The sequence below is a fragment of the Pseudorca crassidens genome, chromosome 3, assembly GCF_039906515.1.
Source record: "Pseudorca crassidens isolate mPseCra1 chromosome 3, mPseCra1.hap1, whole genome shotgun sequence".
NCBI classification, from domain to species: domain Eukaryota; kingdom Metazoa; phylum Chordata; class Mammalia; order Artiodactyla; family Delphinidae; genus Pseudorca; species Pseudorca crassidens.
The window spans coordinates 107,323,137-107,342,740 of record NC_090298.1 but is presented as its reverse complement, the minus strand read 5'-3'; the positions used below and the strand labels follow the sequence as shown (position 1 = coordinate 107,342,740).

At 34.8% G+C, this 19,604-nt stretch overlaps 1 protein-coding gene across 1 annotated transcript in view; it reads right to left on the bottom strand.

Moving 5' to 3' along the window:
* ADAMTS19 (ADAM metallopeptidase with thrombospondin type 1 motif 19) overlaps positions 1-19,604 on the bottom strand; it is a 278,057-nt gene that overhangs the window by 147,480 nt on the left and 110,973 nt on the right. The window contains exon 8 of the mRNA XM_067730099.1: positions 4,804-4,909. Coding sequence (XP_067586200.1) covers positions 4,804-4,909 — 106 coding nt within the window. The remainder of the gene's footprint in view (positions 1-4,803; positions 4,910-19,604) is intronic.

Sequence of the window (19,604 nt, the reverse complement as noted above, 5' to 3'; positions counted from 1 at the left end):
AATATTTTCCTAATTGTAGAATAAGGAAGCACTTCCAATTGCAAAAAACTATAGAAAAAATAATGTGAGATTTGACTACTAAAAAACAGTCTCAGGTCAAAAACTTTAAAAGACAAGATTAAACTAAGAGATCTAGGAAGATCTTAACAATATATTTGATCAAAAAAGAATGTCCTTAACATCAGAAGAACTCCTGAAAAATTAACCTCTCTTAGCTTCAGTTTCCTCATCTGTAAAAAGATGATAATACTTAGTTCAAGACTTCTGTGAGATTGGATTAGATATGAATAAACTGTTTAGTACAATGTCTGATAATAAAAGAAGTCTTTTAAATTATTAGATAGTCTTTAGCAACCTAATATAAATATGATATTCTAAAACTTTAAAAATACTGTGTAATTGTGCAGTTGAGAGTTAACTCCGCAAGTTTGTGTGGTCCCAAACCTGCACATTCTAAACAAAGGTCTGGGACTTGCCTTGCTCTTCAGAGCTAACTCTAAGCCCTTGAAATATCCTGCCTAATAAAAAAGTATCTTTGTTTACTTGGGGGCCCTGGGACATGTCCAATAGTTAATACTAACAATGTGATTTATGGTGGGGGACTTAGAACAGCTTGACCCCTGTAGGGAATAGGTGGTCAGCCATGCCTACGTGACTAAATTCCACTAAAAACCCTGAGTACCAAGGTCCAGGTTAGCTTCTCCAGTTGGCAGTATAATGTGCGTGTTCTCAGACATTATTATTGAGAGAATTAAGCATTGTCTGTACAATTCCACTAGAAGAGGACAAGTGGCAGCTTGCACCAGGTGTCCCCTGGACCCTGCCCTATGTGCTTTTTTCATTTGCTGATTTTAATCTATATCCTTTTACTGTAATAAACTATCATTATGAGTAAAACAACTTGGCTGAATTTTATGAGTCCTTCTAGCAAATCGTTGAACCTGAGGGTGGTCTTGGGGACTCTCTCCCCACACACAGTAATGTAACCACAATTAATATATTAATAATAAATTACAGCTTGAAATCAAAGTATAATCTCTTACTTTAAGAAATTTTGTTCATAAAGATGATATAAGACATATAAAATATAGTGAATATGTCTATACATATGTATTCCCAAACCCTATCAAAGTTATGAACAATTTAATAAGGTATTTTATTTATAAAAATAAAGTTTTAGCCTTCATCACAGTAAATTAATAAAAGTCCTATCTGTATTTCATGAGTATAAAAACATTAAATACCAATAAAAACATTCTATTGTTGAAATTTTTGGTTATAAGAAAAATAATCACTCCCCTGACTTATCATTTAGAAAGAAAAATAATTTTGGAAAGGAATCATAAAATATTGGTATAAATCATTTATTTCCTCTTTCTTGCTATGGATTCTAACTTATACTTTTGTATATAATTACATATAAGATTTTTAATTGGTAATTTCTCTAAAGAAAATTTTAATATATTTTTGCAGACATTACTTAAGATTCTTTTGCAATAGTAAAAGAAGGATATTTTTGTTCACTTCAATTACTTAAATTCTCACCCCACAAGAGTCAGTTTTATTACTTGGTGGCCCATATTGACTTTCCCAGCTATACATGGAGTTGCTCTGGGAATTTCTAGAGATCAAATTCAAGGCAACAATCATAAATACACTCAAATCAATTTAGAATCATTTCATATGTAATTATAAATGTATTCTTGAATTGACAAGTTCAGATGAAGTCATTCTGCCTTTCTTAAACTGTGGGTTGAAAAATTAAATGATCCAGTTCTGCCTACAGGAAATATATTGAATATATTGGAAGAAATTGTAACCAAAAAAAGAAAGAAATCCAAAAAGAAAAAAAAAATAAGAATTAAGTAGCTTCACTTAAGTAGCTGAATCTTAATTATACCTCTAAGTAAAAGAGCTCTGCTGGTGTGTGTGTGTGTGTGTGTGTGTGTGTGTGTGTGTGTGTGCACACATGCACATAGAATCCATAAATATACTCATCTAACATCTATGAAAACTTTCCCTATGTGAGAAGCTATGTGTATATGAACATTGTTTTTTATTTCCTCTTCCTACATTTTTGTTTCATTGTGCTTTTTATCTTACACTGGATGATGATGATGTAATTTATATGGATGAACTTCCTGTTGTTTGTTCTTTATGAAGACACCATTACTCTCACTGCTACTGTCTCCCACTATCTAGCTGCAAGAAAAATTTTAGCCTCTACTTTTGAGACAAATATTGCTTACTGGTAAGGAGAATTTTTAGCAGCTAAGTAGTTCAACATATATCACATGTCCTGGTATTAACCCATCAAGCATTACACATACCTTTGGCACATCTCTATTGATTTTGGGTACAGCTCTATGAAAGTCAAATAAAATAATATTTTACTACAATTTTAGCCGTTCCAACCTGAGTTCCTGGTCATAAACCAATGTTTCTACTACATAAAGCTGAAGTGGGCTTTCCTTAAATTATATCATTTAGTTTTTTGTTTAAGTAGTCGTAGGTTCTTGACTGAGCCTTTGCATATTAATGAAGCAACTTGTACTGTGGTTGGTTCCTTTAATTACTGTTTTTCCTATGTTTTAGAATATAACACAGACTGAATAAATTAATTTAAAAGAAATTGCTTTTAAACTCTAAAATTTCTTGTTAAAGTGAACCCTCTAGTATTCAGGGTACTTGACAAAATTATTTAATGTCTGTTTCATTAAAAGATACTCAGCTTGTCTACCAAACTGTTAATGCATGGCTGAAGTAAAAATTTTAATTATTCAGAAACTTACATTTAATTTATAAAAATTGTATTTATGATTAATATGCACTGTCTTAAAATATTTTTAACAGTAACTTTCTTGCCTCTAAACATTATTGTCAGCATTTTTCATTCAAATGATACATGTGGTTTTTCCTATTATGATTAAACTGAAACATCTTTAAATTATGAAAACTGTATTGGAATTAAGAATCTAAATCCTATGATTCCTGGTGTGAAATACTGAATGAGGTCATTGCATTGTATACTTTCCCTAAAGGATAATGATTTTAAAGTGTATTTATCTTTTCTTGTTTCTTTTTCAAATAACAAACTCATATATTCTAGAGCACTTGAATGACTACTGAAATCCTGCATGGGAGAAAATGAAAGTGTACCTACACATTTGAAAACAGTGACATCAAAAATCAATTCCTGCTGATAATATCCTATTTCTCGGACTAGGTTATGGGTACATGGGTACATTCAATTTTTAATCATAGGGCTGTATAATTATGACTTGATCATCTTCCTATACTTCAGTTTACTCTAATAAAAAGGGTTTTTTAAAACAAACACTGTTATGTCGTATATAAGTTTTTGTCTAAGTTTTCCTTTACCAGTCAAATTCCACTGCCAACACAAGTTTATGCAATTGTCTACAGAGTCCAGGTATATAATGAAAATGAAGTCAGCTGGGTGCACGATAGCAGAGTGCTGCCGCCTGTGATGAGCTGGGAAAGATGGGCCCAGACTCAAGGGTACAGACGCTACTCAACTCCAAGGAATGGCTGCCGTATGGGACTGTGAGTCTAATGTTGCCAGATCTGGAAATTTGAATTTTTAAGTCAAATTTATACTTTTTAATGTTGGCAACTGATTCAATTTTTGAAACACTGCTGGCCAAACTAAATATGTCTTTGACCAAAGAGGTCTCCATAAAGATCACCTCCCTGAGTCAGACTTCAGTAAATGTGAGTTCAATTAAAACACTTTTCATCTGTACTGCTGACACTGCTAGCATGTAGAGAAGCCTACAGTCAAAATTAAGTCTGATTCCCTAACCCACACCATTCTACTATAGTGTATTTCCTGTAAATATGTGTCTATTTCTTATGTCATTTGAATCCCAAACCAACCTCATAACACAGATATTATCCTCATTTTATTGATGAGGAATCCAAGGTCCAAAGATAGCAGACAACTTAATGAAGAAATTCAGAACAGTATGACCTGAGTTATACAACTTGAGCTCAAATCCTTCCTCCATCATAGTATTTTTATAACTTTGGGAGGGTAAATTAACCTCTCTATACTTCAGTTTTCTCCCCTATAAGATGGGTACCCTTACAGTCTACCTGACAAGAACGCTGTGGGGATATATAAAGCATGTAGAAATATGCCTGGCACATAGTAAGTGCTATATAAGTGTTGCTACCACTAATTATTATTGCTATTTTTATTATCTGTAAAATGAAATCCCTGCTTTTTGTGAGTTTTAAGTGAAATCATTTATGTAAAGTGCTTACTTAGAATTATGCCTGAGACGTACTTAATGTTCATTGCACATGAATTGTGAGTCCAGTTTAATTCTCTTCCAGATGCATTGCTCCTAAACCGTACAGATTAATTCCTTTGCTCTGTAGTGGATAATAACAAACAGGTACTATTAGAAGCTGGAACTATTTCTACTTGTACATAGTGTTTTGCTTGGATGCTTGAATAATGCACAGTTGTGTAGTGTCATGATTATTGCAAGGTTTATATCATTTGGAAATATGAGTGAAATGAATCATGTGCCATGTAATGATTGTCCTGATGAGGATTTTAATGATGTAGTAAGATTTCATTCAGAGTATCAGGAATGGTTACAACATCCAGAAGACACTCTTCAAATTTAAATGATCTTCTCTGCCTCCTCGTTTACCTAATTTAAAAAACTTATGCTCAAAGCAAATAATGAAAAGATATGCATGTAATTCAATAATTCAAATTACAAAGGTACGTGCTAATATATTAGCATAGCCAGGATTTTTACTTACTTGTGGCCCATTTCATGAGCAATTGTAAATGCAAGGTTCAGGCCATTGTCTTCAGCAATAATACATTTTCTCTTTTCACTACACATTCCACTCAAGTAAGCTATACCTAGAAAACACAAACGTTAATTATCAAATGTCAGAATTAAAATGCAAATATTTATGCTTGGTATTAATAGAAGAAAAGAAAAATGATAGTTTTCCCCCTCAAATATGTCAATATTAAACTGTGATATCCAGCCCCTAAAAACCATTTCAGGAGAAAATGCATATGTATATGTCAGTCAATAAACTGTTAATATTCTTTTCAATTTTATATTTTAGATGAAATTATTTTATCAATTATACAGTTCTCAAAAGGCATACCATAAACATACATTTTATAAATACCACTTTTCATTGTCATGTAAGATAAAGTTACAACTTAGAAAATGTAAATGAAAAAGCAATGATTATTTAAATATTTTTCAATTCTTGAAACCTAGTTTCAAAGAAATACCCTAAAATAAACTATATTTATAAGATTCTTGAACTCACATTTATATTTTTAGTAATAAAATTTTGAAATTTTATTTTATGAAATACCATTTTAACTAATGTAACATAAAAACTATCTATGGTACTTGGAAAACTGAAAATATTTCCTTTGAAAATTTCTTAGCTAATAAGATGATCTGACCATGGAGTACATGATACTGAAATATTATTTAAGACAAAAATTTCAGCAACACATTTGATCTTTTGGTTTAAATTATTAGTAAAGATAATATCTGAAATCACTAATACTCTTTAGTCAAAGATTTATGTACTATTTTACTAATTCAGATATACTCCTGAATAAATATCATTTAACACAAGGAACTATAATCTTCCAAGAGTATGTTTTAATGTATCTTCAAGTAACAAAAGTTATGTTATAAAATAAAATTGTTATTTTTTGAATTAGTTGTATGTTCTCTAATTCTCATATCCTTATAAAATACATGTAAGCTCATTTTATGAAAAAATTAAAGTCAGGACAGGTAAAATGATTTGCAAAAGATCACATGACTACCAAAGATAAAGCCATTTACCAGCTAATTTTATTTTGCTTCTGATTACAATTTACAGCAGAGTTGCCCCTAATTAAAGGTGGTTAGCTGAATGCTTGTGACTTTTTTTCTCCAGAAACTTAAAGAATAATGGCAAGGAATAATTAAATTTAAATAAAACAATAAACCACCGTGCCAGGGTTTTGGAAAGAGAAGATTCATGAAGGAACACGGACTGATTTAGCGGAGCCACAGCACACATGACAGGAGAGAAGGATTTTATGAGCCTGGCAGAAACCCAGAGAGGCTCAAGACTGAGGCACACAAGGTTTGAGGAGAGTCATTGCTGGAGGGTTGAAAATGGAGATTAGTTCAAAGTTTATCCTTAACTACTCTTTCAAACCTTCATGTTGAATGTCAAGGCCTGGTATCCACTGGCCTATCAGACAAATGAAGATATATTTGTTAAGCAAAATGTAGTATAAACAGGTTATTTAAAACATATAACTATAGGAAGAAACAGCCAAGAGATTAAAATACATATGTTACTTTCTCTAAGTAGTTAGAAATTAAAATAGATCTTATAGACATTTCAAATTCACAAATAGATGAATAACTTCTATATTAATGGATGGGTAGATGGATGGATGAATGGATGAATAGAGAGATGATAAGCCCTACTTCATTTGGCTTATTAAGGCGACTGAAATTATTCCAGGGTTAAATCAAGATAAAGTGGGAAGGAAAGATGAAGGTAGTAATAAACAGAAGGGAGAAGAAGAGAAAGAGGAGAAAAACATGTTCTTATCTAGTTTCATTAAATGATAAGTGAAATAAAAACTTTAAAAAATTCTTAAACGTAGTGTGAATTTTAGGAGTGCTAAATCTGGTACTTATTAAAACAACAAAAAATGGAAAACTAAGATTTAGGAGTAACTGAACTTGTGTCATAATTGAACCGAAGAAGGAAGGAAGAAAGAAGGAAGGGAGAGATGGAGGGTGAAAGAAAAGTATCTCCTCTTAAAAGGATATTAAAATTCTCTTGAGCATTTTAAGATTTTTAAAAAATATATAATTTGAGATTAAATGTTCTGCAAAACTTCTAAATCAAGCTCAACTATAATTAGCATGCTGATGACCACTGTTTGGTACAAAATTTCCTTTAGAATGCCCATATATTTCACCACGTTTTTCACCACAACTAAAATAATTCCATTACCATATGCAGATTAAAATTTAGCCAATGTGGGTTGTCATCAAGTCATATATCCCTTTGCTACATGAACCAGTACATATCAAATTTAGTCACTTTAATAAGTGTTACATTTCTTCTCCCATACCCATTCAAATATACTGTTCCCAAATAAAAATAGTATTGTCACTTGTTTTAAATTCTTATATTTTCTATATTATTCTTTTTGTTGTATACTTACATATTTTTTCCATATTTTTCTGTAATGTTACTACATTGGCTAGGATTTTCAACATACTGTTGAAATATGTGGTATTGAGCTCCGTGTTTTCCCTGCTGACTTTAATAGGAATGTTTACAGGTTCACAATGGAGATGACTGCCATAAGGACTTTGAAAGATACAGCTTGTTAAGTTAAGGAACTTAGTTTCTAATATTCTTGTGTGTCTAAGTGGAAAAAGGAGGCAATGTTATATGATGCATGGGTCAAAGGTGGATGGCTATTGGAAATAGCAACCGAGAGAAATAGGTAAGAGAGCTGAGCTTTTGTAGATGGGGTATAAAGGAAGAACCCTAGGGTGTAAGAGGTGGCAGTAAAACTGAGAGTGAGAGAAGAGATAGACCTTGTAAAGGCTCTATGCTTGATAAGTAAAGCAAGGTCAGAGCTTGATACTTGGGAGAAATGAATACAGTGGTCAGGAGAATGGAGTCATCAATGAGGTAAAAGAACAGACACTTTCCAAAAAAAGTATTGGAGATAGATTTAGGATTTTTAGATTTCAGAGCTGAAATTCCATGACATGATTAGGTATTGCCATGAGAGTAAAGAAGGGCAGAGGTAGAGGCTGAGGTCAAAGAATAATTAAGTAGTGTTGGGTGGACTGATACCATGAACATGAAATTGCACATGATCACAAAGAACTTAGGTGGGAAAGGTGGCCAACATCCACAGGAAATGTGAGCGAGAATCAAGGAGATGGATCAGTCACAGTGACAGTGAGGGACATGATGGTAAAGCTCAAGCTTCAGCTTCAAATGCTGAGTTTTTATATGAGGGCAAGAGAGATTTTGATTTAGAAGCAACAGTGGGAAGCAAGAGGAATGCAGAAGGTGTACAACTTCAGTATCTTCCCAGCACCAGCCCTGTTGTACAGGGGAAGACAAAGAATGAACAGTGACCTCTCTGGGGGCCCTAAATTCTTCACCAGGTTATGGGAAATCAATGACTCCTGTGTGGTCATATAAAAACATATGGTGGTAAAAATGATAATTTATAATATACAAGACATATTTATACTGTAAAATATAAATTTATATAAAATAAAATTCAAAAATGATGAGTACATATTGACATAGAGGAACGATCACAACTAAGTGTTAAAAAATCCAAATCATGGGCTTCCCTGGTGGTGCAGTGGTTGAGAGTCTGCCTGCCGATGCAGGGGACATGGGTTCGTGTCCCGGTCCAGGAAGATCCCACATGCCGCTGAGTGGCTAGGCGCGTGAGTCATGGCCGCTGAGCCTGCGCATCCGGAGCCTGTGCTCCGCAACGGGAGAGGCCATGGCAGTGAGAGGCCCGCGTACCGCAATAAATAAATAAATAACTCCAAATCACCACATTTTCATAGGAAAATAAAAAGACCACATAAATATGCTAAATTGTTAACAGCAACAGTATTGTGTGAAGAGATTGTGGGTAACTTTTCTTCCTTTTTTCCCATTTTCCAAATTCATGTAAGTGTTTATAATAGTTTTATAGTAAGAAAATTAAAGACATAAATATGATAATCATGTTTATGAAATTTTAATAGTAATTAATACAATGTCTTATAGATCAGGGTGTAATTTAACAACCAAAAACGACCCTCTACTGCTACTCTTCTTTTACCGAAATGTAAAGTCAAAACCTTCAACTAAGTTTCTGATAAGTTTGAATTTCATTGTTCTTACATTTGGCACACCGAGGAGATTTTCTTTGACTTAAAAGTTATGGAGAATAATTGTAGCCATGACTAATTTAAATGACTTGCATTATTCTGTTTAAAAGCCCATGCTTTTCAGGTCCTTTCTAGAACCCACATGTTTCCTATTATAACAAGGGGTAGAGGTTAGGAGGGGAAAGGATTTAACACAGCTGTTATTTAAAGATAGCTATAATACAGATGCTTTTTAAAGCCCTCTTTTAATGTAGAAATTCTGAAAACACAAACAAAACCAAAACAACTTCTAATTTGTCATCTAAAAATGAATCAAGTCATGCACCAGGAGTCAAGAGAATCTCTCATCTGAAAACAAAACACACTATCCTGGACCTGCTATGATACACCTCATCAAGATGATCAGAAACCTCTAAAACCCTACAGGATACATGTTACAATAACGGCCTAATCAGGACATCAGAGTTTTTTTTTTGTGGTATGCGGGCCTCTCACTGTTGTGGCCTTTCCCATTGCAGAGCACAGGCTCCGGACGCGCAGGCTCAGTGGCCATGGCTCACGGGTCCAGCCAATCCGCTGCATGTGGGATCTTCCCGGACCGGGGCACAAACCCACGTCCCCTGCATCGGCAGGCGGACTCTCAACCACTGCGCCACCAGGGAAGCCCACATCAGAGTTTTTAATGTGATCAAATGGGTGTATCCTACCAAAAGGAAGTCATCCAGCTCCCAAACTGCTGCCTTTAAACACTAGCTAGACCACCTCAGTTCAAAATCCTGGCTTTCCTGGCATAAAATACTGCATAATCCTAGGTAAGTTATTTATCTTATGATTGCACCCTATGAGGTAAGTTTTTACCTATGAGTCCTACTGTTTCTTGAGGCCCAATGTAACGTAGTGTGTGACAGGTCCCCAAGGTACAAAAATGAATACATGCTGAGCACTGCTTTCAGGAGCCTGAGCCACACAAACACGCATTTAAAAAATGTTCTGAGACATAAAGATGTACATAGGATATTATGGGAGAATAACTTACAAAAGACACTGAATAGGGGAAATCAAAGCAGGAAAGGCTTTTAGAGAGGGAAATAGCTTGGCGGTATCACTGAGTGGGCAGAGGTGAGCCAGGGAAAGGAAGTGGAAGTTGGGGGGTAGAATTCCTGAACAAAGGACTGATCAGGGAAAAGCGTAAAAAAAATGCTTATGAGCTGATGTTACTGACAGAGGGATGCTTATGTTCCTTAAACGTGCAGGCCCTGTAGTACATCTCTGCATCAACACTGTATTTGGCACATTCTCAGTAAGGGATACTTTAAAGGAAATGCATAGAAAGACTAATATAAAATGTGATTGAATGCAGGGCCTTAAATGAAAAATATAATTTAGAAGAATCAAATGTATTTCATCCACAAATTTGAAATAACATTTTATAATATTTTAATAATGATGCCCAGATAACGTAAAACCCACTTACACAATTACATTCAAATTGGGCCTTGAACATATTTTAAAACGATAACTTGCCTTACTAGTTTGCTAATTATCTGCCTCTGTTCCATTAAAAGACAAGATGATGATCTAAGACTATAAAAGTACAATTATATAAGTTATACATTTAATATCAGTATAGTTATAACAGTAATTAAAAATAGACTTCCAGACCCTTTTAAATGTTTAAGTAACCTATAACATTCTTAACAGTACAGTTTCTATGAATACTAAGAAACAAAGTGATTTTTTTTTTTTTTTTTTTTGTGGTACGTGGGCCTCTCACTGTTGTGGGCTCTCCCATTGCAGAGCACAGGCTCCAGACGCGCAGGCTCAGCAGCCATAGCTCATGGGCCTAGCCACTCCGCGGCATGTGGGATCTTCCCAGACCAGGGCACGAACCCGTGTCCCCTGCATCGGCAGGCAGACTCTCAACCACTGCACCACCAGGGAAGCCAAAAAAAGTGACTTCTAATGACGACAAAAACGGTATTAGTTTAATGAAAAGTATGGTGAAACTCTGTGGTGAAATAAGGCAGAATATTGTTTAGACATTAAAATATTGTTTTTATGTTCTCATGTCATGTAGAATGAGACTCCTTTTCTGAAAAACACATAGAGATGCCAAATAATATGTAATATACAAATTTTTGAATGTATAGCTAAGTTTGTAGTAAAAACAATTCTCAGGTACAGGAATAAAGCTTAAAAAAATTCAAGTCTGGAGTGATAAGATCATGAGTTAATGCTGTCAGAGCCTGGGTATCATATAAGATACAAGTCTCATTAAATAATGGGCGTGGTTTCAAAATATCTGCAGTGACAGGTATTAGTGAGTAAGGAACTGAGATTCATACACAAATCAGAAAGCCTGGAATAGCTGCTGTTAATGACTTTCAAACATACTTGAAAATAACTTTAAAAATCCATATGCAGGAAAGCAGCAAGGAACTCTGGCTCAAAATAAATTCTGGGTATGCTAGAAAAGACTTGATAAACAAATCAAAACTCCAAGCCACCATCATGCATAGGTGTGAAGCCACAAGAATACTAAACCATGAATGTAATGTACCAATTGATCCTACAATTTGGGGATCATACAAGGATTAGGGATTTCCTTGTCAGTTAAGTAAAAATAAATGAAATATCACTATGATATCATCTCAGAAAACATAAAATTCCCACAGGAAAGCTGACTTAAGATGAGCTCACAAATAAAAATTACAAACCAAGTAAAGAAAGTACTGAGAATACAAGTACTTGTTCACTCCCAGTGTGTAGACCATGTTTTGCATAGTACAGTGATAATAAATTTTGAGGTGTACCAACATGCATTTCTCCTTTGTATTTCCATGGCTCACAGGCCCAGCTGCTCCATGGCATGTGGGATCTTCCCGGACTGGGGCACGAACCCGTGTCCCCTGCATCGGCAGGCAGACTCTCAACCACTGCACCACCAGGGAAACTCTAACATGTCTCTTAATCGCTGATAGAACAACCATAAAAAAAATTCACTAAGGAGTAACAGATCAGAACAATAAATTAGCAAGTCTGTCTTAACTGACCTAATAGAACATTGCACCTGACAACAAAATTCACATTCTTTTTAAGTGTATATGGTACTTTTATAAAAATTGACCATTTACTGAGTATTGGAGAAAAAAAACTCAATGAATTTCAAAAGTGGAAATATTCCAAAGTATGTTCACTGGCTACAATGTAAATAATAAAGGACTAAAAAGATAACCAGAAAAGCCCAAACTGTCTAGACATGAAACGATACACTTCTAAGTAGTCCACAAGAGAAAGAAATTATAATGGAAATTAGAAAATACAATTTCCATTATAATGGAAATTAGAAAATACTTTAAACTGAGTTTAAAATACTTTAAACTCAAAAATGTGTGAGCTGAAATGACAGTGCTTAGGAAAATTCATAGTGTATATCAGAAAAAAGAGACTGAAAATCAATGGTTAAAATTCTTCCCAGAAGATGGGAAAAGAAGAGGGCATTAAAGCTTAAAAAAAATAGAAGGAAATAATAAAGAGGAAAATCAACGAACAATAAAACAAATGTAAGAGAAAATTGGCAAAAATTGATACATACCTAATAAACTGATTAAGAATAAAAGAGAGACAAGTACAAACCACCAGCACCAAAAGTGAATAAGGAAATGTCTCTACAATTCCTAAAGACATCAAGGTAATATATAAAATGGTATGCTAATAAATTTTACAATTTATCAAAGTTGTCACAAGAAGAAACACAAAATCTAAAATTTCCTATAATAATCTCCTTTATTGACTGCACTCCAGCTACACTGGCTTTTTTTGCAGTGGAGGGAGGTCATCAAATGAGTCAAGCATGTTTCCACCTCAAGACCTCTTCACTGGCTTTTCACTTGTCTGGAACATTCTCTAGCTAGATCTCTCTTCAGAACTTCCTCAAATTTTTTAAAATATTGTAACCAAGGAGGACCCTATGGAGCCTTTCTGGGAGAGACCCCTACCCCCATGTCCTTTGCCTGCCTCTTGTCTGTAGAAAACCTATAGTCTCCCAGACCTCCCCTGAGTTACAAAAGCCTGGTTTAAGAATTGATAATGGATAAATTAGGAGTTTGGGATTAACTTATACCAAAGAAAAAAAAATTAATGATTGGAAGGATGTGAACATGTAGTAAGCAAAGTAGCAGTTGGATCAGGAGAGCTGTAACAACTTAAACAGTAAGTCAGCCATACAGCAGTCACAGAATTTTTAGTTCCTCCCTGAAGTATACAGATGACAGTATCTGATACACATTCCTGAGTTGTTTTACATATACTAAAGCCCCCACCAAATGGAAGAAGTTAACTACATGATAACCATGAGCACGTAGCCCCCAGTCCAGCTGGAGCCTGAGGATTCATAATGTTAACCCCTGTGACACCACTCTATTACCTCACCATCAACCAATCAGAGAACTGTACACAAGCTGATCACATCCCCCGCAACTCTTCTCCCTCACCTTGCCTTTAAAAATGCTTCCCTGCAACCCATCAGAGAGTTTGAGTTTTTTGAGCCTTCGCTGCTCTGAACATCTTGTCTGGCAGCTAAATACAATTAACTCTGCACTTTCTTCACCACAACCTGGCGTCAGTATATTGGCTTTACTGCACACAGGCGAATGGACCCAAGCTTGGTTCCATAACAATATCATTTTTTTCAGTAAGGCATTTCTTGATCACCAAATTATAATTATAAAGATCCTTATCCCCACCCTGGCATTCCCAGATTCTCTCTTACTTAGATGTACTATTTTTTTCTGTTTCATTTTCATTTCATTTTTTTATGCCTCATTTCATGTTTATTTTTTTAATATATCAATTAATCTAATTATTTACTATGGCTATTGACCATCTCTCCTTTAGAATGTAAGCACCACAAGGGCAGGAAAGTACTGAGAAATCAAGTACTTGTTCACTCCCAATGTGTAGACCATGTTTTGTATAGTACAGTGATAATAAATTTTGAGGTGTACCAACATGCATTTCTCTTTTGTATTTCCACATAGGTGATGTCTTCCTAGTCATCTAAAGGCTTTGCTTTGATGGCAGGTGGGAGGGGATAAGGATTAGTGGTATTCTTTTGGAACTCTGGCAGATGCGGATTGGGAAACAACAGGCCAATACAGGGTGGCTCAAATAGAGAATAAAGGAAAATACTGTGTGACTAGGTGGAGATAAGGGCTGAGCTATCATTCCTGAGCCTACTTTGACTCTCGCTGCCAAGGAGGCCAGAGGGGTGGATGGTTTAACATAGGGGACCTATAGATGACATAGCAGAAGTTCAGCAATATCTTCAGCAGCAGTACGAGATGGAAGGGTAGGGCTGGGGTGGGTGGGAAGATAAAGAGTGGGTGAAGAGAGCTGGAAAGAAAGGCTACAGAGCCCTGAGATGAATATTCTTTTGTTGAACGCACCAGCTACATTCCTGGGAGCAAAGTCCAGCAGTGTGCTCTGCTGCCATGTAGGCTAAGGAATTCACTGCAAAGACGCAGAGACCTAAGGTCTCAGAGGGCAGAGAAAGAATGGTGGTTTCTGATCTATAGCCCAACACCCAGGCTACTTGGAGAGAATCAAATGAGAGGCTGGGGGATTATGTGAAAACAACAAAAACAAAAATAAGGTAGATGAATAAAGTAATTTAAATAGAAAAAAATATTGACAAGTTTACATTTTCACTGTCTTGGAATCAAATGAAGTAGGAACTTCACGTGAAAGATTTAATACATTGCAAGAAGCTAGATGCAACATTTTCTTTGCTTAATTTAGTATAACTTTTGACCTTGTTATGTGTATTGAGACCAAATTAACTACAGATGGGAATACACATGTTAAAAAAATTTGTATTATATTTTTAATGGGTTTCTGAAGGAAAATAAAACAGTAAATAATCACTCATTTTATTACCCAAAGGTGCAAAGGAGGTATCTAAGAAAACTGCACTTAGTGCACCAGATAGTGTATATACACCACTTGAAATCTTTGGCAAGCTTTTATATGAAAAATTAATACGGCGCAGGAAGAAGATGAAAGATGATTCAGGTAAATGTTTAGGAAAAGTAGTGAAAGAAAGGGAGTCCAGAGGGAGAGTGGCATGTAGGGTGAGCAGCAGTGGTCAATTCCTAACTTCTGCCCTTTTGAGAGATAAAGAGGACTTCATGGTTAAGGACACATCCAAAAGAGATTTTGTTGGTGCTTTTGTTGTTTTTACCCTTCCTTAAGGTTTATAATAAACCACACCACTAAGCTAACCCACCTTATCCCCACATTAGGGTAATGAGAAGGACTACTTTTGTATGCAAGGCAGAACAACTGAGAAAATTTATGCCTGCAGGCTAGTTTTGTGCTCCTGCTATTGTATTCTAGATTTATTCTACTTCACATCCACTTTTCATCTCTCTTCAGAAAATTTAAGGGCGGGTTATTGGATGGCTTTAGAAGTTAAATTCTTAAACCCTCAGAGAGTTTAAATGAAGCCAGACTCCAATGTACATTATTGTGGTTTTGATACATCATTAATATATCATTAATAATATATACCATCCGAAATTCTTAATTTAGATTTCAGTGAAACTCTGAAAATGTAAATCTAGTGGTGCATTCAAAAAGCCATATGTGGTAGATTACACATCTAACCCTTGTAAATCAGTAATGAGAACTTTACTGTGCAGTCGACCACAAACAAGGCTGGAAACTGGTCTTCTCATTGCTATGTTAATTTTAAAAACGATAAATCAGAGTTCTTAGGCTTTATATATAACTTTGCTCATGAGCAAAAAAAACTAGGTTTAATGATTTCATCTGCCTTGGAGATTAAAAAACTGTCATGACTTTAAAAAATAGGTAAGATGAAACACAGTTAAAGATTTTTGTGAAGTAAGTTTACGGATACAGCTGGAAAAATTTAAAGTGTTCTGATTGCATATAAATCATGAATTTTGGCTAACGCATTTTTATAATGTTATAACGTAATCATATCCTGAAGGCATTAATCAGGGACAATTAAAACTAAAAATATCATGCTACTAAAAAGCTGTATAAATTGCTTTTTTAGTATACTAGTAAAATCATTGACAGCATGCCTTTATGTATGACTACAAACCAACTCAAACTTCGAAACAGTTTGACACATTTTTTTCACCTTGCCAAATTTTAATCATTTTGTTACTGTTCATAACCTCCTTTCTACTCAGTATAATCAGTGTTTTTCATTCAAGTGAAGGAAATAAATAATTCTATAAACTGGAGAAATCTAAAGAATATAATTATAATTACAACACAATTACAAATACCTGATATTCTTAAATCTCAACTACCAATATTTAAAATATTAAGCTTAATATAGTGCTTTGACATAATCCTTCAAATAAAACATATGTGTACTTAGGGACAAGTGGTTCCAACTCTAGATGCCATTTTTAAGATCACTTTTTTTTAGGTCTATACACTGAGGCAGTTGACAGTAAATAAGATGGTGAAAATTTTTCTCAAAAACGATTTTGTGTTTTCTAAAATCTTGATTGAAATTCAATAATAAATTTTTCATGACCTGTTTTCTGTATTAAGTATACATAAAAAAGGCAAAATGCAAAGGATAAAATCTTAAAAATTGAGGCTCTATGTCAAATACTCTAGGGTTTGAGTCCAAGTCTCGAATTTTAGCTTTGTGATCATGGGAAAGTTAGTTCTGTTTTCTAAGCCTCAGTTTTCCCAACAGTAAAATTGAGAAATCAGTCATTTTTCTTAGGAATGCTTATTAATTTAGATAACATATTTTAAGCATATGATGGCCTATCTGAAACATGTTAACCGTTAAACTTAGCTTTCTTATTTGTAAAATGAGGTAACAATCCCTTATGATAGAGAACTCTTGAAAGGTTAAAGGAGGTGACATAATAAAAAAATCTACGGCACAGAATAGATGCTTAACAAGTATTAAGGGTTCACTGACAATACTGTATAAGTGTACAGTGAGCACAAGCTGTATTTCCAGATGCTTATAGTGAGAACAACTCTTAAAAACTACAAGGAGGACCTCAGGGAGTTTTCTAAATTAAGATGGTTTTTGTTTCCCAAAGTTACACTCAGAATATTTTAACATTCATACAGTGTTTAATAGCACCATTAAAATACTTTCTAATATAAACAATATTCTAATTAAATTGAAGCTTTAACAGTAAAGGATCTTAAGAAAAATATCTTAAGAATAACCACTTTTCATAATAATTCCTTAAGAATTATGTATCCCAGTCTTATCCCTACAACATGTCTTGCCAAAACAGAAATATTAAGTGTCTGATTTATGTTCTGGCCAGTGTCTAATAAGATATACACTAGTAGCCAAGAGCCAAAACAAGATAAGCTCAGCCTTGCTTTTATTATAAACCAAGGAAAGGTATGATTTTCCTATCAAGAATTCATTTCTATTCAGAAGTACATAGACTGAGCACCTGGGATGCTCAGTCACTATACTAGATGCTGAGGACACAGACAAGTATTGAGGAAGATCTTTGACCACAAAGAGATTAGAAGGGGAGGGAGTGAATGGAATGCAAGTTATAAGAAAAGTATACTGAAGTCCGCCAGGTTCATGCATGGTAAAGTGAGAGATGATCCGGGAAGTCAAAAGTGTAAATTAATCAGGGTTCTGATGAATGGGTAGAGTCTGAACAGCGATAAAGGGAGGAAGAACAACAAAGAAATAGCCTTCTATTTAAATCCTAATACAATACATTTGAACACATTAAGATCTGTAAAAATTACCAGCCTTTAAAGAAGCTCTTTTGGTTATAAATTAGTTTTTCCTCATCTGAGAATGCCCTTATTTCACCTCCAACTTCACTGACAATCCTTTCTTTCAGTATTTCAAAAAGGTGTGCTATCCTTCTGGCTTTTATGGTTTGCCATGAGAAATCTGCTGTTGTTAGAATCACTGTTCCCCTAAAAATAACAGGTTGTTTTTCCATGTCATTTTTTTCTTTGTCTTTAGCTCTCGGTTTTGATTATGATATCTCTGGCTTCAAGTATTTCTTGTTTGGAGTTTACTTGCCTTCTTGAATCTGCAGATTTAAATCTTTTGCCAAATTTGAGAAGTCTTCAGTCATATTTCTTCTCTCCTTTTGTTGACTTCTGGAACCCATGACAACTGCTTTGATTTTTCCCACAGATCCCTGAGACTCTGTTCATATTTTTCCCAATCTTCTTTTCTCTGTGGTGTTCCTATTACATACTTTCTTCTGATCTATCGTTAAGTTCACTGACTTTTTCCTCTGTCATCTCTATTCTATTCAGTATATCCAGAGAAATTTTTATTTTGGTTATTCTTTCCTTAATTCTAATATTTACATTTAGGTTTTCTCTATATATTCTATTTATTTCCTGAAACTTTCTATCCTTCCATTCATTTCAGGAATGCCTGCACTTACTAGTTGGAATATCTTTATAATTGATATTTTGGTCTTTGTCAGATAATTCCAAAATCTTTGCCATTTCAGAGTGGGAATCTGTTGAGTGTATTTTCCCATGCAAATTGAGATGTTCTTATGTCTTTACAGAGGGTGTAATTTTGGATTGTATCCTAGACATTTTGAAGAATATATTAGAACACTCTCAGTCTTACTTAAATCCTACAAAGAATGCTGATTCTTTCTTTTTTTTTTTTTTTTAGCATAAAATCAACCTAGTTGGGTTCAGGATGTACGTTCCAAACTTTCAAAGCTTCTATGAGCTTTCAGTTTCATTGTCAAATTTTCACTGTCAATTTTCAAATTGATATTCAAATCGATCCTATGTGTTTGTCACCAAGGGACCAGTCTGGGACCGAGGTAGCTCAATGGCTTAGTAGCTCATTTCTCAAAGAAATGTTAGGGTCATATTCAAACATACACAACTTGGAGTTGAGCAAAGGAGTTGATAAACAATTTTATGGGGTTACTTTCCCTAGCTCCTCCCTCTCCATTATCTCTCTGGTACCTTCCATGTCCCTGGGGTTCTCATTTCAGTCCTGCTTCCAGGAAGTTTGGGCTCTAGTTATCTCACTAAGCCGTGTACTTTTTATGACTGTATCTGCTTCTAGGTCTGAGTAATAGGAGGACAGAGACAAAAAGCAATGGGGTTTACCTTGCCCTTTTGGAATAAAAGCTCTGCAGATCAGAGAGGAAGGTTCACCTCAGATTTTTATGACTCCTACTGCTTCCACTGTTGTCCCCACTGCCACTATCACAGGATTGCTTGGTAGACAGGCCAGGAGAGAATGTAGAAACTTTTCTTAAAGGGGAGATTTCCCCTGCTTTCTCTAAGCATTAAGGGACATTTCTCTTCCTTGATTTAAACTAGAGGTATTCCCTAGAGCTTCTCTATACATGCCCTAATAAGCACTTTCAAGTTTGGGCTATGCTGAGTCCAGAAAAGAGAGAGAAAAATAATAAACTCACTGCTGGTTTGGTGGTACTTCAAATTCTTGTCTTCTTCCCAATCTGCATGCTACTATTTACTTTTTAAAATCCTCAAATAGCTGTTCCATTCTCCCATGTTTAATAGCTGCATTAAATGAAAGAGAAGGGTGGAGTGTGTTTACTCCAGTATACCTTAAACTAGATAGTACCTTAAAGTACT